Raw genomic sequence first — 27,118 nt, forward strand, 5'->3', positions numbered from 1 at the left:
GTAATCCTAGTTACTCAAAAGGCTAAGATCTGAGGATTGCAGTTCAAAGCTAGTCTGGGCAGGAAAGTCTATAAGACGCTTTTTTTTTTTGGTTGTGGGGCTTGAACTCTGGGCCTGGGCGCTGTCTCTCAGCTCTTTAGCTCAAGGAGAGTGTTCTACCACTTTAGCCAACAGCATCACTTCCGTTTTCCTGGTGATTAATTGGAGATAAGAGTCTCACGGACTACTTTCCTGCCCAGCCTGGCTTTGACTCCTGAGTAGCTAGGATTACAGGCGTGAGCCACCGGTGGCCAGCTTCCATAAGACTCTTTTTTTTTTTTTTTTTTGGGGGGGGGGGGTCCGGTTGTGGGGCCTGAACTCTGGGCCTGGGTGCTGTCCCTCAGCTCTTCAGCTCAAGGCTAGCACTCTACCACTTGAGCCACAGCACCACTTCCGGCTTTTTTCTTTTTGCTTATATGGTGTTGAGGAATCGAACCCAGGGCCTCAGGCATGCAAGGCAAGCGCTCTACCACTGAGCCACCTTCCCAGCCCTCCATAAGACTCTTATCTCAAATAAAACTACTCAAATTAAGCTGGTAGTGGCACTATGGCTCAGGTGGTAGAGCACTAGCTTTAAGCCCAAAGAGGCTCAGGGACAGCACCCAGGCCCTGAGTTCAAATTCTAGGACCAGCCCCACCCCCCCAAAAAAAAGTTCATTAGGTTCTGTATCAACAAACAGGCCAGGCATGGTGGCACATATGACTATATGGAAGGCATACATAAGGGGATCAAGGTCAGAGGCTATCCCCAAGCAAAGAGAGATCCTCTCAGCTCAGTGCACTGATCAGTTCTGTCCAAGTGGTGCCTCGCAGTTTATTTTCTGTCATTTACATATTACTTAAAGTGCTGGGGGTTTAACCCAGGTCCTCAAGTATCTAGGCAGGTGCTTTACCACATGAACTGCATTTCCAAACCTTTGGTTCCCATTTAGTTCTTGAGACAGGGTCTCTCTAACTTTGCCCAGGCTTGTATGGAACTCAAGATCCTCCTGCTTCTACCTCCTGGATAGCTGGGATTACAGGCAGAAACGACTATGCCTGGCTGTCACTGTTTATTTTGGCAGAGATGCAAGACCTAAAGTATTTCCTCCTCCTCTTCCTCTGCCTTTTCGGATATCTGAGAAACCCCAGCTTCCACATCTAACTTTTGTTATGTCTGTGATTGTCACCCTAGAATTTTTACCGGCTCCACCAGACTGGATGGAAATGCAATTGGTATGTATGTCACTTGCCTGTGACCACAGAAGCCTCACATTATGATTGTCTGACTTACTAATGCTTTGCGCATCTTGTTGGCTCTGGCCTATAGTTGACTTTGTCCGCTGGTTGTGTGCTGTGTCCATGGATGAACTGGCATCTCCCCACCATCCTCGTATGTTCAGCCTGCAGAAGATCGTGGAGATTTCATACTACAACATGAATCGGATCCGGCTGCAGTGGTCCCGAATATGGCATGTGATTGGAGATCACTTCAATAAGGTAACTTTTCATATTTAAAAGCCACTTTGTCAGAGTCAGAAAAGATAGGTAGCTAAATTAAAAAGAAATAATTTAAAGACTTGTCCCCAAACTGAACATGGTAGCACATGCCTACAGTCCTAGCTACTGAGGAGAAAAAGGCAGGAGGACACATTTCAAGTCAGCAAAACTAGTGAGACTCCCATCTCAGAAGCAAAAGAAAAAAAAACAAAAAGTATGCTAACATGGCTCAAGTGGTAGAGTGCTCACCTAGCATGTGGGTGTTTCAGTCATCAGGATCACCTTAAGAGAAAAGGTAGAGGAGACTGGAGGAGCCTCGAGGTATGGCTCAAGCAACAGACCTGCCTGGCAAGCACAAAGCCCTGCTTTCAAATCTCAGTACTGCCAAGAACAAAACAGTGCTCTGTTTTTGGGGTACCATTAATTTATTTTGCCTATACAGAAGAATAGCTTGATAGGAGTCAGGTCATACTTATGCTCTGCTAGAATTCCTGTAAAACCCATTAAAATTCCAGGGATAATGAAAATACCCAAATGCCCCACGTCCCAGAAGTAGGCTCATATCACTACCTTTTGGAGGCTGTCTCCTGGGGTTCAGCGTGCATGCAGGCCGGGTATTTGTCCCGGAGTTCAGAGTGTGCGCAGATCGTGCAGGGTGCCTCATCCACAGTTGCAACCTTCCACCTGTTTGACCTCACCTCCTGCTCCTGCTCAGGTCGGCTGTAACCCCAATGAAGACGTGGCTATCTTTGCTGTGGACTCTTTAAGGCAGCTCTCTATGAAGTTTCTAGAGAAGGGTGAATTAGCCAACTTCCGATTCCAGAAAGATTTTCTGAGGCCCTTTGAGCATATTATGAAGAAAAACAGGTAATGTGGAAAACCCTGGATCAGACTCCCACCGGGTCTAGAACTCCCTTCTAATGCTAAGCTTGGGGTTAATTTCCTCTGCCTTGTTGGTAGAAGCAAAAAGAATGTACAGGTGTAATTCAACTCACTTGGCCTTGGTAAATTAACGTGTGTGTGTGTGTGTGTGTGTGTGTGTGTGTGTGTGTGTGTGTGTGTGTGTGTGTGTGTGTGTGTGTGTGTGTGTGTGTGTGTGTGTGTGTGTGTGTGTGTGTGTGTGTGTGTGTGTGTGTGTGTGTGTGTGTGTGTGTGTGTGTGTGTGTAGAGTCCCTATTAGGGCTGGTGCTAGGGGAGGATGGAGAAAAGGCTGAAATGTCTCAGAAAAGGATGAATTCCCCAGAGAGGTCCTAATGGGGCAGGAAATGAGCTTCCCTGCAGCGGGACTCCCCAGCTTCTACTCTTGCTAGGTACTAGAGTGCAGACAATCCAACAGTAAATATTGAATTGCCCCTTATTGCACCTAGAGAAAGACTACACTGATTCCTTACATCGTCCTCTCTACATTTTAGTGTCTGAAATTTTCCATAATAAAATTAAAAATGAAGTTGGCTGTTGATGGCTTACACCTGTAATCCTAGCTACTCAGGTGGCTGAATTCTGAGGATCAAATTTGAAAGCCAGCTCAGGCAGGATCATTCTATGAGACTCTTCAATAAAGTGCCCCCAGAAAAGCTGGAAGTGAGGCTCTGTCTCAAGTAGTAGAGTGCTAGCCTTGAGCAAAAGAAGCTCAGCAAAAGAAGACAGCACATAGGCCACAAGTTTAAGCCCTAGGACTGGCATGCATACACACACACACAAATTAAAAACCAAATCATTGTTGACAATGGTGGAGGCAAGTGCTGAAAACACTGAGTGGGGTGGGGTTGGGGATTGGAATTCTTTATACCAGCCCTCAGCCATGCTCAGGAAACCAGAAGAAGGGAGGAGCAAGCTGTGTTGGGACGGGAGACAAGCAAGAGGAAAAGCCCTGCGCAAGAAGGGGCTTTATTAGCATGGATAAGGAGCTGGGGAATCTGGCATGGCTGGAGAGGTGAACAGTGTGGTGGGCACAGGTCACTGAAGCCCCTTCTGAGGGAAGAAGGTGCCTCAGCCACACAGAAATTGTTTGTCATTCAAGGATTTTGGCTTTTTCTCTGTAAGTGGTAGATTTTAGGTAGAGACACGAAATGCCCTCACCCTGCACTGACTATGGGAATGAGACGTAGCAGGGTGACTTAGGAGGCCCTTGCAGATGCCCAGGTTTGGACCAGAGGGAGGCAGTAGCCACGTTGGATCATACTGTGCACTTTCTGGAGGAAGCTGATAGAATCTCCTGAATACGGGCTATGGAGCAGAAGAAATTAAAACCCTGCCATTTGGAGCCAGGCTTTCAGCTAGGTGTGGGCAGTTGGGGTAGAGAATACAAGGGCAGCAGAAACATTTCCCTGGCATGGCTCTCTCTTTGTCTGTCTTTCTGTGTGTCTCTCCCTGTCCCTCTTTCTTTCTCACACTCCCCCCCCATTCCCCTTCTCCTTTTTCCTTCCTCTTCCTCCTCCCCCTCCCTTTTTACACACACACACACACACACACACACAACTGAAATTAAGCCCATGCAAGCCCAGTCCCCCCTGTACCCCTAGCACATGAACAAAGCATACTCCTCCCTGTTGAGATTGTCTAAAGAGACTGAGGCTCAGAGTGCGTCCCAGCCCTGCAGCGCAGAGCCCTTCCTAGCCAGACCCGTGCCGCACTGCCCACCCTCGTGGTGCCCCAGCATTTGAAACTGTTGACTGGAACTTGCTATAGCATCTTAAGGAGCATTTGGGGGATGAGTCAAGACTTACTGGTTTAGTAATGTCATACTTCTACCACTTTCTGAAGGAGTTCATGGGAAATACAGTAAGGCTGGAAATGCAGCTCAAGTAGTAGAGCATCTGCCTAGTAAACGCCACCAAAAATAAGAAATAAAAGCTGCTGGGCACTGGTAGCTCACGCCTGTATCTAGCTACTCAGGAGGCTGAGATCTAAGGATCATGGTTCAAAGCCAGCCTGGGCAGGAAAGTCCTTGAGACTCTTATCTCCAATTTAACTACCAGAAAACCAGAGTGGTGCTATGGCTCAGGTGGTAGAGGACTAGCCTTGAGCTGAAGAACTCAGGGACAGTGCCCAGGCCCAGAGTTCAAACCCCATGACTGACAAAAGAAAAGAAAAGAAAGAAAGACTTGGTTAATTAATTAAACATGTGTCACAGCTGGGCACTGGTGCTTCACATCTATAATCCTAACTATACTCAGTGGCTGAGATTTGAGGATCGTGGTTTGGAGCCAGAACGAACAGGAGAGTCTGTGAGACTTACCTCCAATTAGCCACCAGAAAACTGCAATTAGAGCTGTGGCTCAAAGTGGTAGAGCTCTAGTGTTGAATAGAAAAGCTCAGGGACAGTGCCCAGGCTCTGAGTTCAAGCCTGACAACCAACAGTAAAAAAAGGAGGGACAGAAGCTGAATGAATGTGGACCACCAGGTGCATTAGAAAACAGCCTTGTTTTCTTCATCAATGCTCTGAGGGAGGAGCCCTGTGTGTCTCCTCGCACTCAGTGCAGAGGATGTGACTGTTGGTCCCTCCTCAGGTCTCCCACCATCCGGGACATGGTGATCCGCTGCATTGCCCAGATGGTGAGTTCCCAGGCGGCCAACATCCGCTCGGGCTGGAAGAACATCTTTGCTGTGTTCCACCAGGCAGCCTCCGACCATGACGGGAACATCGTGGAGCTGGCCTTCCAGACCACAGGCCACATCGTGTGTAAGTGCCCCTGGTGCCCCTGCCCGGCTGAGGCCCACTGGAAGCCTAGCGAGGGAGCGCTTCTCCTGGCTGGTTCTGCTGTGGGGCAATGACATGGGGGGGGGTGTTCCAGCTCTTGGTGCCATGGAGGAGATGCAGTCAGTCCACCCATTCACAAATGGATGTATATAACCAAGATCAATAGCATGGTGCCGAGGTGCTGTGATGCTTCGGTGATCATTTGCCAGGGCATGCATACGCGTAGGAAACATAAGCCACTGAGGCACACATGCTGCATGGCTGCTCTGCTTCATTGCAGCTCTTGTACTTTAAAGGAGGGCCCCTCCTCCCATGTAGTATCCCTGGCACAGAAAGCCAGTGGCATCCTGCCAAGGGGATAGGCCCTGGATGAGTTCCCTTCAGGCCGCATTTGTAGCACTACTGACTGTGAGGCCAGGGCTGCTGCATCCACAGTCACTCAGAACAAGCACTCTCGCAACAAGGTCACGTTTCCCAGTTGGTGAAAATAGATTTCACCAACTCTCAGGAACCTGTGCTTCCCTGATTCAGTGTCCAGGCACCACAACTAACAAAACCCAAGCTCATCACTGTGGTCTTCCTTCTGCCAAAGGAAACTGAGGCACAGGAAATTAGAGCAAGTAAGAAAAGCCCTCCAAAGTGCCGAGCCCAGAAGTGCTGAGCTGCTGTTGTTGGCACCAAGGCAGTCTTCCTGTTTTCATCTCAATTTCACTTCTGAATCCAGCACTTAAGCAATATGCCTTCTGTCTCCCCAGCGACAATTTTCCAGCACCATTTCCCGGCAGCTATTGATTCCTTCCAGGATGCCGTGAAGTGCTTGTCGGAGTTTGCCTGCAATGCTGCCTTCCCCGACACCAGTATGGAGGCCATCCGGCTCATCCGCTTCTGTGGGAGATACGTCTCTGAGAGGCCACGGGTACGCTGCCCTCTTGGGGCCAGTAGAGTCACCAGGCAAGCCCTTTACTCCTGCCAGAGAGCTTCCCACTGTTAGGAGTGTGTTTGCTTCAAGTACAGCCCTTGTGAGGTTTGGCCTTTTCCTTCTGTGTGTGAGTTGTCTTCTGAAATTTTACATAGTCTTCTACAGGTGTTTTTAGTAAAGGTAATATTGTGAAGGAACAAAACCCTCCATTTTAAGAAGTGACATGCTTAGCTGGGTACCGGTGACTCATGCCTGTAATCCTAGCTACTCAGGAGGCTGAGATCTAAGGATTACGGTTCAAAGCCAGCCCAGGCAAGAAAGTCTGTGAGACTCATCTCCAGTTAACCACCAGAAAACCTGAAGTGGCTCAGGTGGTAGAGCGCTAGCGTTGAGCTGAAGAGCTCAGAGACAGTAGCCAGGCCCAGAGTTCAAGCCCTCCAATGAACCAAAAAAAAAAAAAAAAAAAATGACATGTCTGAGAAGTCACATTTTTAAAAAAATCACCTTTGGGGCTGGAGGTAGAGCTTGGAGGTAGTCACTTAGCATATGCAGGGACCTGGGTTCTATCCTCACTAATAAGAAAAACAATCATTTTGAGGGGTAGGAATGTGACTCAGTAGTAGACTGCTTGCCTAGTATGCATGAAGCCCTGGGTTTGATTCCTCAGTTCCACATAAACAGAAAAAGCCAGAAATGCTACTGTGGCTCAAGTGATAGAGCACTAGCCTTGAGTAAAAGAAGCTCAGGGACAGTGCCCAGGCCTTGAGTCCAAGCCCCAGGATTGGCTAAATTTAAATTTTAAAAAATCATTTTTATTTTCTCTTGAAAGTGCTTGGGGTTTTTCTGGGCAAACCCTTTCTAAACTGCTTGGCTTAAAGGACAGTCCCAAAGTATGAAATTTCAGGGGGGCAAGCACATCTAAACTAGACAAGATAGTTTAACTCTGGAGTATCCCAAAGTTGGAAGTGAGACCTGTCATAAGCCAAAAAAAAAAAAAAAGTAATGGCCAAAGGGGATCCAGTGCTGATGGGGCACATAATACCTGTGAGGCACCTCCCAGTACACCACCTGCGTATTCATGTTGACTACTTTAAAGTCCACATCAGTCCTGTGAAATGACCAATAGCCTGTTTGCAAGAGGTTTAACAAACAAATAAAATGTCTGATATTTGATAACCAGAATTGATTTTTTTTTTTAAAAAAAGGGTTGGGAAAGTGTCTCGGTGGTAGAGTGCTTGCCTCACATGCATGAGGCCCTAGGTTCAATTCCTTAGCACCACATAAACAGAAAAAGCTGGAAGAGGCGCTATGGCTCAAATGGTAGAGCACTAGTCTTGAGCTTAAGAGCTGAGGGACAGTGCCCAGGCCCAGAGTTCAGGCCCCACAAGAAACAAAACAACAACAACAACAAAAAAAAAAAAACAACAGCTGTTCTGATGGCTCTTGCCTGTAATCCTAGCTACTCTGGAGGTTGAGATCTGAGGATCGTGATTCAAAACCAGCCAGAGCAAGTAAGTCTGTGAGACTCTCCAATTAGCCACCAGAAAATTGGAAGTAGAGCTGTGTTGCAAAAGCGGTAGAGTGCTAGCCTTGAACGAAAGAACTCAGGAATAGTGCCAGTGTCCTGAGTTCAAGCCCCACGACCAACTTTTTTTTTTTTTTTTTTGGTCAGTCGTGGGGCTTGAACTCTGGGCTTGGGCGCTGTCCCTGCACTCCTCAGGTCAAGGCGCGCGCTCTACCGCTTGAGCCACAGCATCATTTCTGGTTTTCTAGTGGTTTATTGGAGTCTCACGGACTTTCCTGCCTGGGCTGGCTTTGAACTGTGATCCTCAGATCTCAGCCTCCTGAGTAGCTAGGATTACAGGCGTGAGCCACCGGCGCCCAGCTTTCCCACAACCAACTCTTAACACCACTGTGGTTGAAGTTAGGGCAGAGTAAGAATTTCACACTCAGACTGTAGGAGACTGCCACGTCCTGGCTGCATGCCTACTTACTTAGGTCCTGAGGGCCTAAATAAACGTTCTATCACTTCCCCCTGCCACATGAGATTGTTGTGTGAACTATCAGTCTATGTAAAGCATTTGACCATTCCTGCCCATAGCAATCACCCAGCAAACAATGGCTGCTCCTTTGCTATTACTATTAAGTACGAAGGCTAATGCATTGAATCGTTCTAGATATTTGGCACTCTTGTTATGTGATCTCCCCCACCCAGACTCTCATGATCTGCCCCTTTCAGCTTACTCAAAAACTTGCAAAGGTACATAGGCCTGTAAGAGAGGTACCTCTAGTGCCCTTCCGAGAGGTAATTGGCTCTCTGTCTCAGGGATTCCACACTAATGACTGCAGAGAGGATTGGGGAGAGGGAAGTGCATGAGGTCAGTCTTGTCTGCTTTGTTGTTGGTTCTCTCCTCTTACTTGCTTAGTCTGCTCTGAGATGTGACTTCCATTGTAGGTGCTACAAGAATACACAAGCGACGACATGAATGTAGCTCCTGGTGATAGAGTCTGGGTCCGAGGCTGGTTCCCCATCTTATTTGAGCTCTCCTGCATCATTAATAGGTGTAAGCTGGATGTGCGGACCAGGTAACGGGGTCCCAGCATGATGGTGCCTCAGTCTCTTGTTCCCACAAGCCTTTTCCTCCCTATCTCTTCTCTGCCATTTCCTCCCTGGCTCACTCTCTCTCCTGTTTCCTCCAGAGGACTCACAGTCATGTTTGAGATCATGAAGAGTTATGGTCACACCTTTGAGAAGCACTGGTGGCAGGATCTGTTCAGAATCGTGTTTCGGATTTTCGACAACATGAAACTCCCTGAGCAGCAGTCAGAGGTAGGTTGCTTTAGGCACTGCCTGTGGCGGGGTGGGGGGAGGCAGGATGGGGGGCCGGGGCTGGAAGGCTTGCTGGCCTTCTGTAAGGTTGTGCCCTCCTAGCCTTGTGCTGGGCTCACATCCTCCAACACTGCTCCTGTCATTTGAGCTCCTGGCTGCTTGTCCTAGGAGAGTGGAGCCCTCTGGTTGTCAAGGTTATAATGAAGTTGCAGCGATGACTCCATCAAATCCCAGGCCTTGTTTACAATTATGTCAGGAACACCATTCCCTCCCTCATTCTTGATGTAAAGTATTAAGAACTGGCCAAAAAATTCAGACTTCTACCATCCAGAAATAAGTTAAGCCTGGCACCAGTGGCTCACTCCTATGATCCCAGCTAATCAGGAGGCTGAGATCTAAGGTTGGAAGCCAGCTTACACAGGGAGGTCCCTGATAATCTTATTTCCAACTAACTGGCCAAAAGCCAAAAATGAGATATCACTCAAGTGGTAGGAGCATCACTGTTGAATGAAAATGCTAAGGGATGGTGCCTAGGCCCTGAGTTCAAGACCTAGTACCAGCACCAAAAAATAAATAAAACAAAAAAATAAAAACAGAAACAGGTTAATGCTTCAGCAAGTTTCTCTGTCTCAACATAAAGTTTTTCCTCATTATATAACATATATATTTGTAGCCGGGCGCTGGTGGCTCACGGCTATAATCCTAGCTACTCAGGAGGCTGAGATCTGAGGATCGTGGTTCAAAGCCAGCCCAGGCAGGAGAGAGGGCAGGAGAGACCGTGAGACTCTTATCTCCAATAATCCACCAGAAAACGGGAAGTGGCGCTGTAGCTCAAGTGGTAGAGTACTAGCCTTGAGCTGAAGAGCTGAGGGACAGCGCCCAGGCCCAGAGTTCAAGCCCCACGACCGACAAAAAAAAAAACAACAACAAAAAAAATATATATATATTTGTTACAGAAGAATGAGAAACTAGGCAAAAATACAAAATTTAGACATCCACAGTCCCAGTCTTCCATAGGCAACCACTGTTAACCCCATCAGTGATATATTACCATTTTTATTTATTTAGCTGTTTGTTTTACAAAGGTGGGAATTCAGCACACCCAGATATACTACTTTCTTTTTTGTTTGGTTTTGTTTTCTTTGGTTTTGTTTTTTTTGGTCAGTCATAGGGCCTGAACTCTGGGCCTGGGCGCTGTCCTTCAGCTCAAGGCTAGAGCTCTACCACTTGAGCCACAGTGCCACTTCTGGCTTTTTCTGTTTATGTGGTGCTGAGTAATCGAACCCAGGGCCTCATGCATGCAAGGCAAGCAATCTACCACTGAGCCACCTTCCCAGCCCCACACTACTTTCTTTTTTTTTTTTTAATTTATTTTATTTGAGAACATACTGTACAGAGGGGTTACAATTATATGGGCAGGATAATGCATACATTTCTTACCAAGCATTGCAGCCTCCTCCTTTGTTTACCCTTCACCTCCCTTCCCAGCCTCCCCCCTCCCCCCCACCCAATCATACCCCTCCTCCCCCCCACACACCGACATTGTAAAGCTGGTTTTGACATGACATTTTGTACTTCTCATTGTTGCAACAGGTCCACCTGAATCCTTAAACGACTTGTTTGTCCCCATCTCCTCCACATGTTATACTGGCATCAAATATAGTGAAAGCGGGGGTTACACTGTGGGGGAGGGACATACAAAGCAACAAAGAAATAATCTTATAAATGCGTTAGAAACACATGCATGAAAGAAACAAAAACATTAAAATACATATTTAAGGGTTCGTTTTCCTAACATCACGTTATCTGACCTTTTCCGCTTGACTCATACCTATACTAGATATTGCAAATAAGGGAAACCATGGGACCTATGTTTCTTTGGGCCTGGCTTACTTCACTTAATATAATTTTTTCCAAGCCTTTCCATTTCCTAACAAATGGGGAAATGTCATTCTTTCTGATGGAGGCATAGAATTCCATTGTGTATATATACCACATTTTCTTGATCCATTCATCTACTGAGGGGCATCTGGGTTGGTTCCATATCTTAGCTATGGTAAATAATGCTGCAATAAACATAGTTGTGCTGGTAGCTTTAGTGTGGTCTTTTTTGTAAACATTAGGGTAAATGCCCAAAAGTGGGATTGCTGGGTCATAGGGGAGCTCTATGTGAAGTCTTTTGAGGAACCTCCATACTGCTTTCCAAAGTGGTTGAACAAGTTTACATTCCCACCAACAATGAAGTAAGGTTCCTTTCTGTCAACATCCCCTCCAGCATCTGTTGTTGTTAGAGCCACACTACTTTCTTAACAACACTATTTTCTATCATTTTTCTTTTTTGCCAGGCCTGGGACTGAATTCAGGATTGGGCAATGTCCCTGAGCTGCTTTTGCTCAAGGCTAGCTAGCACTCTTATCACTTGAGCCACAGCACCGCTTCTGGTTTTTCTGTTTATATGGTACTGAGGAATCGAATCCAGGGCTTCATACATGCTAGGCAAACACTCTACTACTGAGCTACATTCCAGCCCTCTACCATATTTTTAATGGCTGCAAAATATTCCTAGTGTAGATTTCTATAATGCATTGACACTTAGTTTCTAGGTTGGTTGGTTGCTTTCTTTGGTACCAGTCAGTACCAGGAATTGAACTCAGGACCTCAGTGTCTTTCTCAGCTTTCTTGCTCATGGCTGAGCCATGCCCACAATCTGGCTGCTGGTTAATTGGAGATGGAATCTTGCAAACTTTTCTGCCTGAGCTAGTTTTGAATCTCTGTACTCCAGATCTCAGCCTCCTGAGTAGCTAGGATTTGAGGTATAAGCCATTGGCCACTGGCTAACTTTTTTTTTTTTTTTTTTTTGGTAGGTTGTAGGGCTTGAACTTGAAGCCTGGGCACTGTCTCTGAGCTTTTTTTTTTTTTTTTTTGTCGGCCGTGGGGCTTGAACTCTGGGCCTGGGCGCTGTCCCTCAGCTCTTCAGCTCAAGGCAAGCGCTCTACCACTTGAGCTACAGTGCCACTTCCAGTTTTCTGGTGGTTTATTGGAGATAGGAGTCTCACGGTCTCTCCTGCCCGGGCTGGCTTTGAACCGCGATCCTCAGATCTCAGCCTCCTGAGTAGCTAGGATTACAGGTGTGAGCCACCAGCGCCAAGCTGTCTCTGAGCTTTTTGCTTAAGGCTAGTGCTTTACCATTTTGAGCCATAGGTGCTACTTCTGGTTTTCTGTTGGTTCATTGAAGATAACAGTCTCCTGACTGGGCTGGCTTTGAACCACAATTGTCAGCTCTCAGCCTCCTCAGTAGCTAGGATTACAGGCATGAGCCACCAGCGCCAGGCTAAGGGAACATTTTTAAGACATATATATATATATATATATATATATATATATATATATATATATATCTCATTTTCCAAAGTAGTTGTCATGATAATATCCAAAACTATCCATTTCAGTGCTGAAAGTGGCTTTTAAGATTATCTTTTTATCATTTTTTCAGAAGTCCGAATGGATGACGACAACATGCAATCATGCCCTGTATGCTATTTGTGATGTATTTACTCAGTTTTATGAAGCTTTAAATGAAGTGCTGCTTTCTGATGTGTTTGCCCAGTTGCAGTGGTGTGTTAAACAAGGTATTCTCTAAGTGTTTAGCATGATGTGTCTTACACAGTGTCAATATGTAAGTGAGAGTGTACTGCCAAAGAAGTAACAGCATATCAGTTCGCCCGGGCCCCCCTCAGCTCATAAAGCACTTCTTTAAGGTGGAATGTAGTTCTTTTTATATTTTAAAAGATGTGCCTTTGGGCATTATTCTATTTCTAGTAGTGTATGATGGAACTTTTCGATAGTAAGATGTTTTTCTGAAGTACTTTGGAGGGGGAGGAACAGTGTCACAATTTATTATGCGGTGAAGAAGATGCCCCTCTGGTGCCGCGCCTGGATTATTGTCTTAGGCTAAACTTAGATTTTTCAACAAATGCATCTAATTTAAAGAAAATTTCAAAAGAGTTGATAGTATTCACATGGCAAAAATTGGAAATGTAACATGAATTACTGGTCTCATAGATCCATATTTTGCTATTTCTCCAATGTGAGCTATTTAAAGTAATGAAAAATTAGTCTTCCATCCCTAGCAATAAAACAAGATAAGTATATTTAAACTGTAAAATTTTCACCCTCTTTGAAGCCTTGATTCATTAATTAAAAGCCTACAAACCTTCAACTTCAGTCTTCTCCTCACAGTAGCAGCCCTTGGGTCCCTGGGCATCACAGCAGGAGTTAAGGTTTCATGTCTCCTAATGTTTTGTTGTGCAGATAATGAACAGTTGGCTCGATCAGGTACCAATTGCTTAGAGAACTTAGTGATATCCAATGGAGAGAAATTCAGTCCTGAAGTCTGGGATGAAACGTGCAACTGTATGTTGGATATTTTCAAAACCACCATCCCGCATGTGTAAGTAAAGTGCAGTTGTTAGGTTTGGTTCTTATGCACCAGGTGGCCTTAGCGGTTGACCTTGGTGTTCACGTTTTCTTTCTCTCTCATTCCATTAGGTTGCTGATGTGGAGACCTGCAGGGATGGAGGAAGAGCCATTTGAAAAACATTTGGTAGGATGATGTTGTTGTCATCTTTTCCTTCTTCTATCTCAATAAAAGATTGAGTCAGCCTAAGTGATTTGCACTTTCTGATGGGAAGTCAGTGAGACAGGTTGTAACATCTAGGATCAATGTTAGCTACCATTGGTTAGAAATTACAGGAACATATTTTTCTTTTTTTTCTTTGGGGGGGGGGGGGGGGAGGTCCAGTCGTGGGGCCTGAACTCTGGGCCTGGGCGCTGTCCCTCAGCTCCTCAGCTCAAGGCTAGCGCTCTACCACTTGAGCCATAGCGCACTTCCGGCTTTTTTCTTTTTGCTTATGTGGTGCTGAGGAATTGAACCCAGGGCCTCATGCATGCAAGGCAAGCACTCTACCACTGAGCCACCTTCCCAGCCCCAGGAACATATTTTCCAAAGAATTCTTCTTACCCAGTATAAATCACGGTTGACTTTCTAGCTTGCTCTCTGTGTCTGTGTGTGCCCACATAATGCATTAGCATTTGGAGCACTTGTCCACCTTCTTCCTTCTTACTATTCTTTGAGAAATGCTTTTCCTATTATAATTTCTGTAACAAATTCTCATTATCATAGACTCTGGGGTTAGTTTTAATGTTACACTGTTAAAGCAGCACCTTGAATGAAGGTGGTTCAATATGGTCGAAATAGATTATTTGCAACAATGAAAATAGGAAAAAAATAGTACTTGTGAGATGACCCTTTTGGTTGGAATCCTAAGTTAAAAGTGCTCTGCTGCCCACTAAAGAAACTATGGTGGTCTTTTCTGTGAGACCATATAAAGAAGTTTTAGTTTAAGGGTTGTGGGGTGGCTCAGTGGAACAGCACATGTCTAGCAAGTACAAGGCCCTGAGTTAAATAATAAAAACATCTGCCAGGCTCCTGTGGCTCACACCTGTCATCCTAGCTACTCAGGAGGCTGAGATCTGAGGATCACGGTTCAAAGCCAGACTGGGCAGGAAAGTCCGTGACACTCTTATCTCCAATAAACCACCAGAAAACTGGAAGTGTGCTGTGGCTCAAGCGGTAGAGTGCTTGCCTTGAGCTGAAGAGTTGAGGGATAGCACCCAAGCCCAGAGTTCAAGCCCCACAACAGACAAAAACAAATTAATTAAATAAAAACATAGTACCACAAGATAAATAATAAGAAGCTCTAATTCAAATTTCACTTTGGAATGCTTTCATTTACTGGATAGTAATAGAAAGTTGGATTAGCTTTATTCCCAAATAAGACTATAGATTTTATTTTGATTTAATTTTTGCTGGTCCTGGGACTTGAACTCAGGGCCCAGACTCTGTCCCTGAATTGCTTTTGCTCAAGCTTAGTGCTCTACTACTTAAGCTACAGTGCCACTTTTGGCTTTTTCTAAGTAGTTTATTGGAGAAAGAGTCTCACAGACTTTCCTGCCTGTGCTAGTTTTGAACTACAATCCTCAGATCTCAGCCTCCTGAGTAGCTAGGATTACAGGTGTGAGCCACCAGCACTTTCTAGAATATAGATTTTAAAAGGCATGTAGTTGTAGTACACAGCAACTTAAAAGTTGGTGGGGTTGGGGCTGGGAAGGTGGCTCAGTGGTAGAGCGCTTGCCTTGCATGCATGAGGCCCTGGGTTCGATTCCCCAACACTACATAAGCAAAAAGAAAAAAAAGCCAGAAGCGGCGCTGTGGCTCAAGTGGTAGAGCGCTAGCCTTGAGCTGAAGAGCTGAGGGACAGCGCCCAGGCCCAGAGTTCAGGTCCCACGACTGGACCCAAAAAAAAAAGTTGGTGGGGTGGCTCCAGTGGTAGACCATCTATGTAGCAACTGCAAGGCCCCAAGTTCAAACCCCAGTACCACCACTAAGAAAACAAAAACCCTAGATACCACATTGCTAATTTAATTTTGAATTTGATCTAATAAAAAAACTTTGTCACACTCATCATTATATAAAAGTGTAGAAAAATATCCTGAATTGATGTAGAAAAATGTGAAGTTTAAATGAAAGCTGGATTGTGAGTACTAAAACCTCAAATCTCTGCCTGGGGACTGAAGAAAAGTGAGCTTTATGGTTTTCTCTGGTTTACCTCTAGGATGTGGATCTAGACCGCCAGTCTTTAAGCAGCATAGACAAAAATGCATCCGAGAGAGGCCAGAGCCAGCTCTCCAACCCAACAGATGACAGCTGGAAGGGGAGACCATATGCAAGTAAGCCCTTTTCCTTCTGCTTGTCTTCATCATTGACACTTTATGGGATTCAGATGTTCCGAAGGCACCAAGGGGTAAATAGGATGAACCAAGTACCCCTGAGCCCCAAGCTCCATTCCCTTCCTGTGCCCACAAGCAAGTGTGTTCACATTGACACACAGACATACGTATTGAAGTTCTCCTTTCCTTTTTATACAAATTATGGATTACTATGAATTTTTTTCATTTTTAGTGCATTTAAACTCAATACATAGTGAATTTCCACATTCTGTTAGACTATTTAGGTTCTGTAATAGTCTGTTCATGTGTCTTTTTTTTTTTTTTTTTTTTTTTGGTCCGGTTGTGGGACCTGAACTCTGGGCCTGGGCACTGTCCCTCAGCCCTTCAGCTCAAGGCTAGCACTCTACCACTTGAGCCACAGCGCCACTTCCGGCTTTTTTCTGCTTATGTAGTGCTGAGGAATCGAACCCAGGGCCTCATGCATGCAAGGCAAGCGCTCTACCACTGAGCCACCTTCCCAGCCCCTGTTCTTGTGTCTTTAACTGGGCCCCTAATAATGTTTCTTTATTGTTTAATATACATTGCTGGTCTCTTGCTGCTACAAGCAGTATTGTTTACATAAAATAATGCTTATGTCATTAGTTTACATAAGATAGTAAATTCCAGAAATAGAATTGTGGGTTGGGTGAAGAAGAGCATTTGCCAGGTCGTAGAGCACCTGTCTAGCAAATGAGAAGCTTTTGAGTTCAAATCCCATTACTGCCAAAAACAAAACAAAACAATTAAAACAAACACATGCCATTTTGGCTGTGAAGAGTGGAACTGGAGTATGAACCCAGGAGCTTGCTAGAAAGGTGCTGTACTGCTTGGCCACGCCACCAGCGTGAGACATATTTCCAAATGGTGGTCTGTTAGAGATATCATGATACTCAGAAACACATAGGTGAACTTGGTCTCTTGAGTAACTTAATTTGTAGTTTTTTTTTTTTTTTTTTTGTCGGTCGTGGGGCTTGAACTCTGGGCCTGGGCGCTGTCCCTCAGCTCTTCAGCTCAAGGCGAGCGCTCTACCACTTGAGCTACAGTGCCACTTCCGGTTTTCTGGTGGTTTATTGGAGATAGGAGTTTCATGGTCTCTCCTGCCCGGGATGGCTTTGAACCGCGATCCTCAGATCTCAGCCTCCTGAGTAGCTAGGATTACAGGCGTGAGCCACCAGCGCCCGGCTGTAGTTTTTTTTTAAATTATGATTATTGCGCAGTTTCCCGTGTTTAAGAACACTTCTATTTTCTGTGTTCACAATCTTTGCTCATTCTGTAGTGGTTTTTGACCCTTTTATTGTTGTTTTGAAGTGCCCCTTATGCATTAGAAATCCTTTTTCTGGAGCTGGGTGCTGGTGACTGATGCCCACAATCCCAGCTACTCAGAAGGCTGAGATCTGAGGATCACATTTCCATCTCAGCACAGGGTAGAAAAATCTCTGAGTCTTTTATCTCCAATTAACCATCCAAAAGTCAGAAGTGGAGCTATGGCTCAAGTGATAGAGCACTAGCCTTGAGTGAAAAAACCCAGGTCCTGAGTTGAAGCCCTAGTACTGACAAATTAAAATTTAAAAAATCCTTTTTCTGGATGGATCTAAGTTTCAAGTTAACTTTTGCATTTTTGTCTCTTAATGTTGGTCTGACATCTCGTCTCCCTTTTTTTATTTATTTATTTATTTTAACTTCCCAATCCTGGGGCTTGAACTCAGGCCCTGGGCACTGTCTCTGAGCTTCTTTTGCTCAAGGATAACACTCTACCACTTGAACCACAGCACTATTTCTGGCTTTTTCTGCTTATGTGGTACTGAGGAATCAAACCCAGGACTTCGTGCATGCTAGGCAAATACTCTACCATTAAGCCACATTCCCAGCCCCTAGCATCTCCCATTTTGAAAACCAGATTCACCTGTCGTGTGCCAGACAGTGTGCTGTGTTTCATGTGTGTGATCTCTTGTTACTCCTTTCAGCAGCCTTTGGGAAGGCACTGCTGCATATCTGAGTGACTGGGTCTAACTTGCCATTGTGCCCTAGAGTTGAGGTCTAGACACACTCTGGCATACTGAAGAGTGTTCTTCTGGCCTTTTAAAGTCATGTAGTCCATTGTGTCTTTGTAGCGGTCCATTCTGCCTGAGGTCCAAACACCAAGTGAAGTTCATTTCTGGAGTACCACAATAGAAAAAATGGGGTCACCATTAGCTTCGGAAGGAATAAAAGCAGCCACTCTGGATTCATTAAAAAAAAGCCCCTGCTGCGCCATCATTTAGTGGCTGCCACATAGCCCATTGCCTCCAGAGAGCAGGGTGCAAGGCTCTGCTTCTTCCTCAGCCTGGTTGAGGTGGTGAGCTGGGGGAAGTGGGGACACATTTCTTCTAGTAAGAGGGCTACTCTCAGTGCCACAGGACATCTGCTCTGTGTTGCAGCTCGGGCATGTGGTGGGAGCTCACTGGGCATTTATACGCTATTGGCTGAGTCATTATTAGGGTTAACCTTTATCATCTAATATAGATCAGAAACTGTTTGCCAGCCTCCTCATCAAGTGTGTGGTCCAGCTGGAACTCATTCAGACCATTGACAACATTGTGTTCTACCCTGCGACCAGCAAAAAGGAGGACGCAGAGCACATGGTTGCTGCCCAGGTAATGACCACAGGCCAGGGCCCACTGCCGGCCTGGGCCCACTACAGGCCTGGGCCAGGGTGGCGCATCTCCATTCCACCAGAGGCTTGCTCACCTTGGAGCCCACCTTGCTCATCTCTTTCCAACCCTGCATGCAGGGACGATACATTGGTCACTTGCCATTGCCACAGTGGAACTAAAAACAAAAACTCCAAGCTTCCAGGCAAAGTCTAAGTGAGAATGGCCACAGGGACTGGGAAACTGCATGGGCTTCATAGAGGACCACCACAGTGCCTACACCACTCTGCCGCCTTCACTTTCCTCCCTCTCCCCCCAGCAAGACACACTGGAGGCAGAGATCCACATCGAGACGGAGGACCAGGGCATGTACAAGCACATGTCTTCCCAGCACCTCTTCAAGCTGTTGGACTGCTTGCAGGAATCCCATTCATTCTCCAAGGCCTTCAACTCCAACTATGAGCAGCGGACCGTCCTGTGGCGAGCAGGTAGAATGCAGCAGACAGTGTGGCTGGTGACCACACTGGTCCCCATCCTAAAGCATAAAAGCCTCTGGGAGATGGGGGTATTTTTAACATAACCCATTATGTTTATGAAGTAAAGAGAAGAATACATTGTTGTAGCAAAATACTTGTAAATACACAGACTCCACTTATGCTATGAAGGCTGTGTTGATAACACAAACTTCAGCCACATGTTGGCCAAGTATTTATGAATTACTCTAGGCAGTTTTGTGCTTGATGCTAGACAGATGTCATCCCAGGTCCAGGAAAGTGCCTGGCACATGATAGAGTCTCAGGAAGTATTTGGTGGAAGTTAGAGAACTTTCACCTTTCAAGTTGTGAAATTGGACATTCAAAGTTAAATATGATATGAAAAGATGGAAGTTGAGAACAAACCAGTCATGTGTCTCCTGAGGCTTTAGAATTCCTCACTCCTTCCTACCTCCAAAACAAATATATAAATCCTAAAGATAGGCAAACACTTTTATATGATACTTTTCCCCAAGGCTAGGGAAATTCTCATTATTTAAACTTCACACATAAGTATATTTATGTAATTTTTGTTAGTCTTTTCTCTAAATGCCATTTTAAAGTACAACTAAAGAGAAGATTTTTCTGTGGCTTTAAAATCCCCAAAGCTTTATGTCTGCTCTAATAAAGATTTTGTTTATGAGAGTGCTTTTGCACATCTCTTTGGCTGGCTAATAATGCTGTTCTAAGAACTATGTTCTCATGTACTGTTCGAAGAAGAAATTGTGCAGCTTAGAAAATGTGCCAGAATTCTTAAGAGCTATTAGGTTTAAAAAGGTGAAACTCATGGCGCTCACAGCCATCCAGCAAAACTAATTGGAGGAATGGGGCGGCCCCGTGGAGGGTGGCTCTGCAGAGGCAGGGCTGATCTCCAGCACTACCACTGAGCTGAGGGGGTAAAGTAGCACAGGGTTCCCGCTGAGCCTGGCAGCAGGCAGTACTTTGATGACCTTCTCATCTCTAGGCTTTAAAGGCAAATCTAAGCCCAATCTTCTCAAACAAGAAACCAGCAGCCTGGCCTGTTGTTTGAGGATCCTGTTTCGAATGTATGTGGATGAGAACCGCAGGGATTCCTGGGGTGAAATCCAGCAGCGACTTTTAACGTAAGATTGCTTTGTCATTAAGTTTTGTCTGTCACATACAATATCCATCCCATTACTGTCAATTGAAGAATTGAAGAAAAATACAGACACCCCACAAACTGTTTTCTTTCACCATTCTCTTCCTGAGGACAAGACAGGGCCTCGCTTGCTTCTCCAAGGACTTCCTCTGGTACCGTCACGGGCAGGGAAAGTGCTCTGACCATGGTGTCCGCAGGCTAGAGACCAATGCTGACTCTAGCTCGCATTCTGAGGCCTTGGGAGGAGGTCCTCTTCAGGGTTGCTGGCAGTTCTGGCAGCCTGTCCTTCCTTCTTTCTGAGAAGGATGAGTTAGAGTCACATGGGTACCAGGACCTGCGTGCCTCGGTGGTGCCAACAGGCAGAGACAGGGGGGCAGTAAGCACCGGTGAGAAAGGCCTGGCAGAAAAGTAGGTGTTGGCCACTGCTTACTGGGCATTGGGCATTGCTTACTTTAGTCACATTTCATTCTTGAGTTCTACATTTTCACTGTTTCATGTGTTATTGTTTTTGTTTGGTTGGGTTATTGCCTGGGATGGGACCCAGGGCCTCAAGTGCTGAGCTAAACCTTTGTCCTGGAGCCTCCTTTTACATGTTTAAGATTTAAAACCAGTAACACTCTATAATGGCAGCCATTTAGTAAGGCAAAAATCCCCTGCCCAGCTGGTGAGAGTGTACAGTGACATGATCTTTCTGGAAAGCAGATTATATTCAGGCCTGAAAATTCTCTTTGACTCAGTAATTCCATTGTTAGGAAATCTACTATGTAAATCCCTCAGAAACACGAACCCGGACTCCCATGTAGACTTAATTTATAAATAGAAAGCGAATGAACAGCATGAGTGTGGATGGATAACTAAACTATGGTAACTCCTACAATGGAATATTTATATCCATTAAATTCAGAGCTTTTCAGGGTTGACGGCTGCTGCTCAGTGACAGGATACTGGCCTCGTATATATGAGGCCTTGGCTTCCATTCCCAGCACTGTGAAGGGGAAAAAACAAGACCTAGAAAGAAAAATATGCCAGAATGTCATCATATAGCCCCTAGAATCATAACTTTTCCCTTTCCATTTTGCTTCTTTCTCTTCGTTATCCTGCATACTTTGCAGTTGCCTTACACGAGAATGCATAACTAGGCGTAGCTAAGAGAGATTCAGTTAAAGAGGACATCAGGGATTCATTTTTCTCTTTATTTTTTGTTTTGTTTTTGAGACAGTATTTTTAATCTTGGCTAACATCAAACGATATGTAGACCAGGCTGATCTCAAACTGTGATCCTCCTACCTCAGTCTCCTAAGTGTTGGGATTATAGGAGTGCACCATTATACCTGGCTTAATTAGAGCAAGCCCAAAAGAGAATTACCTTCATAGTCTTGTAAAGTTTCTCTAAAGGATATACATAAATGTATATATACAACTGGTTTAAAAATACTGGCAATCCACCTAGTGGTTCATGCCTGTAATCCCAGCTACTCAGGAGGCTGAGATCTAAGGATCACAGTTCAAAGTCAGCCAGTGCAGGAATAGTCCATGAGATTGTGATCCCCAGTAAACCACTCAGAAAACTGGAAGTAGCCCAAGTGGTAGAGCGCTAGCCTTGAGCTGAAGAGCTGAGGGACAGCGCTCAGGCCCAGAGTTCAAGCCCCACGACCGACCAAAAAAAAAAAAAGATGGGCTGGGAAGCTGGCTCAGAGGTAGAGTGCTTGCCTTGCATGCATAAGGCCCTGGGTTCGATTTCTCAACACCACATAACCAGAAAAAGCCGGAAGTGGCGCTGTGGCTCAAGCAGTAGAACGCTTGCCTTGAGCTGAAGAACTGAGGGACAGGGCCTAGGCTCAGAGTTCAGGTCCACGACCAGCAAAAAAAATAAAATAAAATAAATAAATAAATAATAAAAATAAAGAAACTAGGACTCAGTGCTTTGCCCCGGCCAGTCCACCCAGTGTTGGTACTCAGTAGATACTCACTGCAAGACCCAAGAGCTGACCACTGAGTTCAGGCTTTAATCTGTTCTCTTTCTTAATTTAGTGTGTGCAGTGAAGCTCTTGCCTATTTCATCACGGTGAATTCTGAAAGCCATCGAGAGGCCTGGACAAGTCTCCTGTTGTTACTGCTAACGAAAACCCTCAAAATCAATGATGAGAAGGTATAGACGGTGGAGTTCAATGTCTACTCTAGGGCAGAAAGTTGGGGGTTTTCATTATCTTGCAAGGATGGAGCATGTCTAGCACCATTGTACAAGCACTACAGATAAACCAAAATAAGGGCCTTTGGATATGGACCTCTACTTAGAGGAACCCTAGTTGAGAAAGATCACAGTGTCAGCCACATAGGTGGCTGTTGGGGACAGTTAGTGATTCTCAGTGCAGGAAGGGAGGGCTGAGGTTGTGGAGTGCTGGTTTAAGCCTGGAAACTTGCTTTACAAAACTAATTATTAAAAGTATAGTCAGGGAGCTGGGAAGGTGGCTCAGTGGTAGAGCGCTTGCCTTGCATGCATGAGGCCCTGGGTTCAATTCCTCAATACCACATAAGCAGAAAAAGCCAGAAGTGGCACTGTGGCTCAAGTGGTAGAGCGCTAGCCTTGAGCTGAATGAGGGACAGTGCCCAGGCCCAGAGTTCAGGCCCCACAACTGACAAAAACAAAAAAGTATAATCAGGTGTCTGGCTCATACCTATAATCCTAGACTCAAGAGGCTGAGTCTAAGGAATGATACAGTTTGGAGCCGCCCAGGCAGACAAATCCAAGACATGTTTACCTCCATTAACCAGCAATAAGCTAGAACTGAAGCTGTGGCTCAAGTAGTAGAATGGCAGCCATAAGTGAGCTCAGCAAGCTCAAGAAGCTAAACTCAGCCGGGTGCTGGTGACTCACACCTGTAATCTTAGTTACTCAGGAGGCTGAGATCTGAGGATCACGGTTCAAAGCCAGCCAGGGCAAGAAAAATCTGTGAGACTCTTAATCCAGTAAACTACTCAGAAAACTGGAAGTGGCACTGTGACTCAAGTGGTGGCTGAGAGACAGTGCCCAGGCCCAGAGTTCAAGCCCCATGACCAACAAACAAAGAAGAAAAAAGAAGCTAAGCTCAAGTCCTAGGACCAGCCCCCCAAATAAATAAGTTAAGTAGATAATAAATACAAGTATAATTAAAATTGGTTTTAATGTGGAAGCTCTTTTCTAACTAACAGGTTTCTAATAGTAAGAAAAAAGTTCCAGAGGAGTTGGGAAGGTGGTTCAGTGGTAGAGTGCTTGCCTTGCATGCTTGAGGCCCTGGGTTCAATTCCTCAGCACTACATAAGCAGAAAAAAAAACCGAAATGGCGCTGTGGCTCACATGATAGAGTACTAGCCTTGAACTGAAGAGCTGAGGGACAGCACCCAGGCCCAGAGTTCAGGCCCATGACCGACAAAAAAAAATTTCAGGGAGGTGAACATTTTTTTAAAACTGGTGCTAAAACACTAGTGCGAAGTCTAATTTTCATCTCTGGTTCTCTCCTACCTCAAGTTCAAAGCACATGCTTCCATGTACTACCCCTACTTGTGTGAAATTATGCAGTTTGACCTGATCCCCGAGCTCCGAGCGGTGCTGCGGAAGTTCTTTCTACGGATAGGCATTGTGTATAAGATTTGGATTCCAGAAGAGCTGTCGCAGGCTCCTGCAGCCCTGTCATCTGTGTGGTAGCCTCTGCCTAGTGGAACACCCATCATGCGGTCTCGGCCTGACACGTCTGCGAGGCACACAGGAACACGCAGCTGCCCTCCTGCGCTCACAGCAGCCTAGATAAGAATGTCTTCCACCCTGGCCCCATCAGGCCCCAGCTGAGGCTTGGGGTGTCGCATTACACCGTTGCCTACCCAGGAACGTGGCGGGTGGAACACAGTGGGTGGGAGGCTTTCATCTGTCATTCCGTTTTACTGATCCAACCACCAAATCCTTCACTGCAGATGTCACCTTTTCCTAGCAAAGTCCCATGACTGGCTGTAAATGTGTTGTCAGAGAAAGTCACTCTCCTTGAAAATAGCTGTATAGGTTCATGTTCACTAGAGAGTACGTTAATAAAGTTTCTTGTAAGGCTGACTGCCACCTAAAATATGCTGGGTTTTTGTTGCTGTTTGAGTGTGTTAGAGAAGTTTGACTGTTTTGTCAATTCTGCCTCAGCTGTAGTTAGGTTAGTTTGGGGAAAGGTAGGGAAAGAAAGGGTTGTTAAGTTTTATGTTTTATTTTGTTAATGTTTGAGTGATATTTAAAATATTTTACTAGAAGATCTTATTGAAGATTTGATTGAAGGCACAGTTTAGCAATTAAATTAGCATTAAGAGCTTGCAAGGTTAAAGAAAATGTAGTGCCTCATGGCTCTGTTTTAGTAACATGGGGGAGGGGGGACAGGTCAGAGAGAAAAGCAAGCAGTGTAATAGTGACCTTCCGTGAAGTATTTGTAGATGGTGTTCAGCGAAGAGTTCCAGGGTCCTGTCTACTGCGCGTGCTCACATCTCACATAGGAGGTGGGCCTTCACACCTTTTTATTTTTACCTCAGAAGAGTGACAGTGAGTGTACCGGTGGTGAGTGTCACTGATTTGCACAGTTCCCCGTTAGCGGGACCTTGAGAGGAGGACAGGAAGTTTGCATGAGAAGAGGTGTTCCCGTGGCCTCAGCCACAGGTCATGAGTGGAGCTGGCCCTGCCATGGAAGGAGCAGGCAGTGTCTGGTGAGCAAAGAGCTGAATTCATTGGTGAGATGAGATTCCAGGGTCCTATGTCAATGCAGATGCAGTGTCCTGAATTGCGGAGAGAGCAATTCTGATGCAGCTCCTGTAAAGTGGGCCACACAAGGATACTGAGCTCACTTGTAGTGGGTGTGCGATCCTTCTAGCAATGGGTGTGGAAGCTTCTTTGCCCTGAGCAGCACACACTGTATTCTATGCTCACCTAAGAAAATTGTCAGAGTGATGGAAGCATCAGACTTCCACTTGGGTCGGTCCAGAAATGGCTTGTACTGATGTCAACCCCGGTGCCTTAAGAGCTAGTAGTTTGGAAAGCTACCTGTAAAATTAGACATTTTTTCTTTGTAAGAGGATTTCTGGTGCTTTTGCTTACTAAAGGACCTTTTTTTTTTTCTTTAACAGCCTGAGAAATGCTTGGTTTGGGCTGGCAGTACTGTTTTTCTTTCCCCAAAAGTATTTGTCTACCAAAGGAAAAAAAAATGTTTTCTACTTTATATAGATTAGGAGAGGCTATGTAATTTGGCATACAATTTTGACCGTGGGAGAATCTTTTACTGTGATTGGGAAATGGGAGCAGACTGATTCCCTTCTCCTATGACAGGTGGAGGTGGAGGCTGCGCATGTTTGGCTCCTCACCGAGCTTATGGTACCTGCAGCCACATCCCAGGGCACTGGTGGTTTTTCCTTCCCTGCAGTGCAAACCGCCATGGCATTCTCTGCTGTCTTGAAGGGCAGGGAATGTGTCCATATATTTATTACTGCAGGAAACATTCAGGCCAGAACTCCCTTTTAATCTTGTCTTATAAAAGATACACTTTCAGAGTGAGGCATTTGAGTTGTACCCACAGGGGACCTTTTAAAAAAAAACTGCTGGTAACACCTTTCAGGGTAATTTTTCTTTGTTCAGTTGTCAGCGACAAATAGGAGTTCCCTTACCTCCAGTGATAGGCCATTCAGTCTAAATCCAATCCTGGTGAAGTGGGCCAGGATGCTGTTTGGGTTCCCCAGTTTGGGGGAGAATGAAGTATTTCCAAGGCCTTACTTCTTACGATGCTTTGGTGTGGATTATGTGTGCTGGGTTTTTGTTAAGAAACTGTTGCTTTGGGCAGTTTGGCCTCCTTCATCAGTGTACTAGGGAAATCCCCAGCTTTGGCATCTTAGCAACACACAGTGGATGGGAAGTTTTATTTCTGTTTTGCACCTTTAGTCAAATACACCTTTTCCTATATTCCTCATGTACAACCAAAGAACACACATTGTGAAAATTGTATATCTGGAAATACAACCTTTTCCTCTGACAGGTGACTTTTGTATGAAATGCAGAAAAAAAAAATCCCCAAACAACTAGACATTATGTTGTCGCTCTTCTGTGATTCGGGCTAGCCATGTAGCTGTCTGCCATTACTAAAAGAGCCCCTGACTTGCAATGTCTCTGCTTGATTCATGTTTGTTGTTTGGATGCAGAGGGGTCGGATCTGGGGTTGGGAAAAGCTGGGACCCACTCAGCTCTGTCTCACTGTTTATGTTAGGGCAGATGTAGCGTGCATTTACAGGAAACCCACTTTTCCTAATAGCAGCTTTGCAGTGTGAGAATCAAAGAAACCAAAGCTGGATATTTTAAAGAATGAATCTATCTGGAATCCTTGCCCCTCAAAAAAAGTGACACTCATCAAAGGTATAGTTCTTCGGTGTTCTAATTTTTTAAAAAATTTTATCTACATATTTGCGTCAAATATTTATGTGCAAAATGTTATGTTTTAACCTTAAAATGTCTAAAGTGTAGTTAATAGCTATTTTGATTTAATCTATACCTAATGATTAAGTGCATTTAATATTGGTAATTTAATGAAAAGCATTCCTTGCCCAGTGGATGTATACATTTTTGAAAGAATAAAGCAGAATTATATAATAAGAAATGCTATGTAAAGTTTTCTATGTAAAAATATTATGTATAATACTGTTAAAATATCCCATGCTTTGATCAGGTGGTAAATCAATAAAATTGTAAAAAGTAAAGATGATTTTAATGTAGTAATTTTAAATATTTATCAAGCCATAAGTTTAGATTACTTTAAATTTCTTCTAGTGGTAGATCTAAGTTTCCAGTTGGCAGTGAAACTTGACCACTGTACTTAATAAATAAATATAATTATTAATGGGAGAATGTTAATTGTGGGTCTTCCTTCTTTTCTTTTTTTTTTTGTTGTTGGTTACAGGGCTTGAACTTAGGCACCATCCTGCTCTCTTTTGCTCAAGGCTAGCACTCTACCACTTTGAGCGACCAGCACTACTTCTGGTTTTCTTGGGATTAACTGGAG

The 27,118-nt window shown here is 45.0% G+C and overlaps 1 protein-coding gene across 2 annotated transcripts in view; it reads left to right on the forward strand.

Moving 5' to 3' along the window:
• Positions 1-26,961, forward strand: part of Arfgef2 (ADP ribosylation factor guanine nucleotide exchange factor 2) — an 84,304-nt gene extending 57,343 nt beyond the window's left edge. For both annotated transcript variants that reach the window (XM_042702180.1, XM_042702181.1), the window contains exons 24-39: positions 1,214-1,254; positions 1,349-1,518; positions 2,234-2,385; positions 5,028-5,200; positions 5,974-6,134; positions 8,593-8,723; positions 8,838-8,967; positions 12,461-12,596; positions 13,279-13,417; positions 13,516-13,570; positions 15,642-15,756; positions 18,298-18,428; positions 18,745-18,913; positions 19,923-20,061; positions 22,110-22,227; positions 23,584-26,961. In XM_042702180.1, coding sequence (XP_042558114.1) covers positions 1,214-1,254; positions 1,349-1,518; positions 2,234-2,385; positions 5,028-5,200; positions 5,974-6,134; positions 8,593-8,723; positions 8,838-8,967; positions 12,461-12,596; positions 13,279-13,417; positions 13,516-13,570; positions 15,642-15,756; positions 18,298-18,428; positions 18,745-18,913; positions 19,923-20,061; positions 22,110-22,227; positions 23,584-23,760 — 2,137 coding nt within the window. In that variant the 3' untranslated portion in view covers positions 23,761-26,961. The remainder of the gene's footprint in view (positions 1-1,213; positions 1,255-1,348; positions 1,519-2,233; positions 2,386-5,027; positions 5,201-5,973; positions 6,135-8,592; positions 8,724-8,837; positions 8,968-12,460; positions 12,597-13,278; positions 13,418-13,515; positions 13,571-15,641; positions 15,757-18,297; positions 18,429-18,744; positions 18,914-19,922; positions 20,062-22,109; positions 22,228-23,583) is intronic.
• The last annotated feature ends 157 nt before the right edge of the window (positions 26,962-27,118 follow it).

This window comes from Dipodomys spectabilis, unplaced genomic scaffold (genome assembly GCF_019054845.1).
Source record: "Dipodomys spectabilis isolate Male_0828 unplaced genomic scaffold, ASM1905484v1 ptg000317l, whole genome shotgun sequence".
NCBI classification, from domain to species: Eukaryota; Metazoa; Chordata; class Mammalia; order Rodentia; family Heteromyidae; genus Dipodomys; species Dipodomys spectabilis.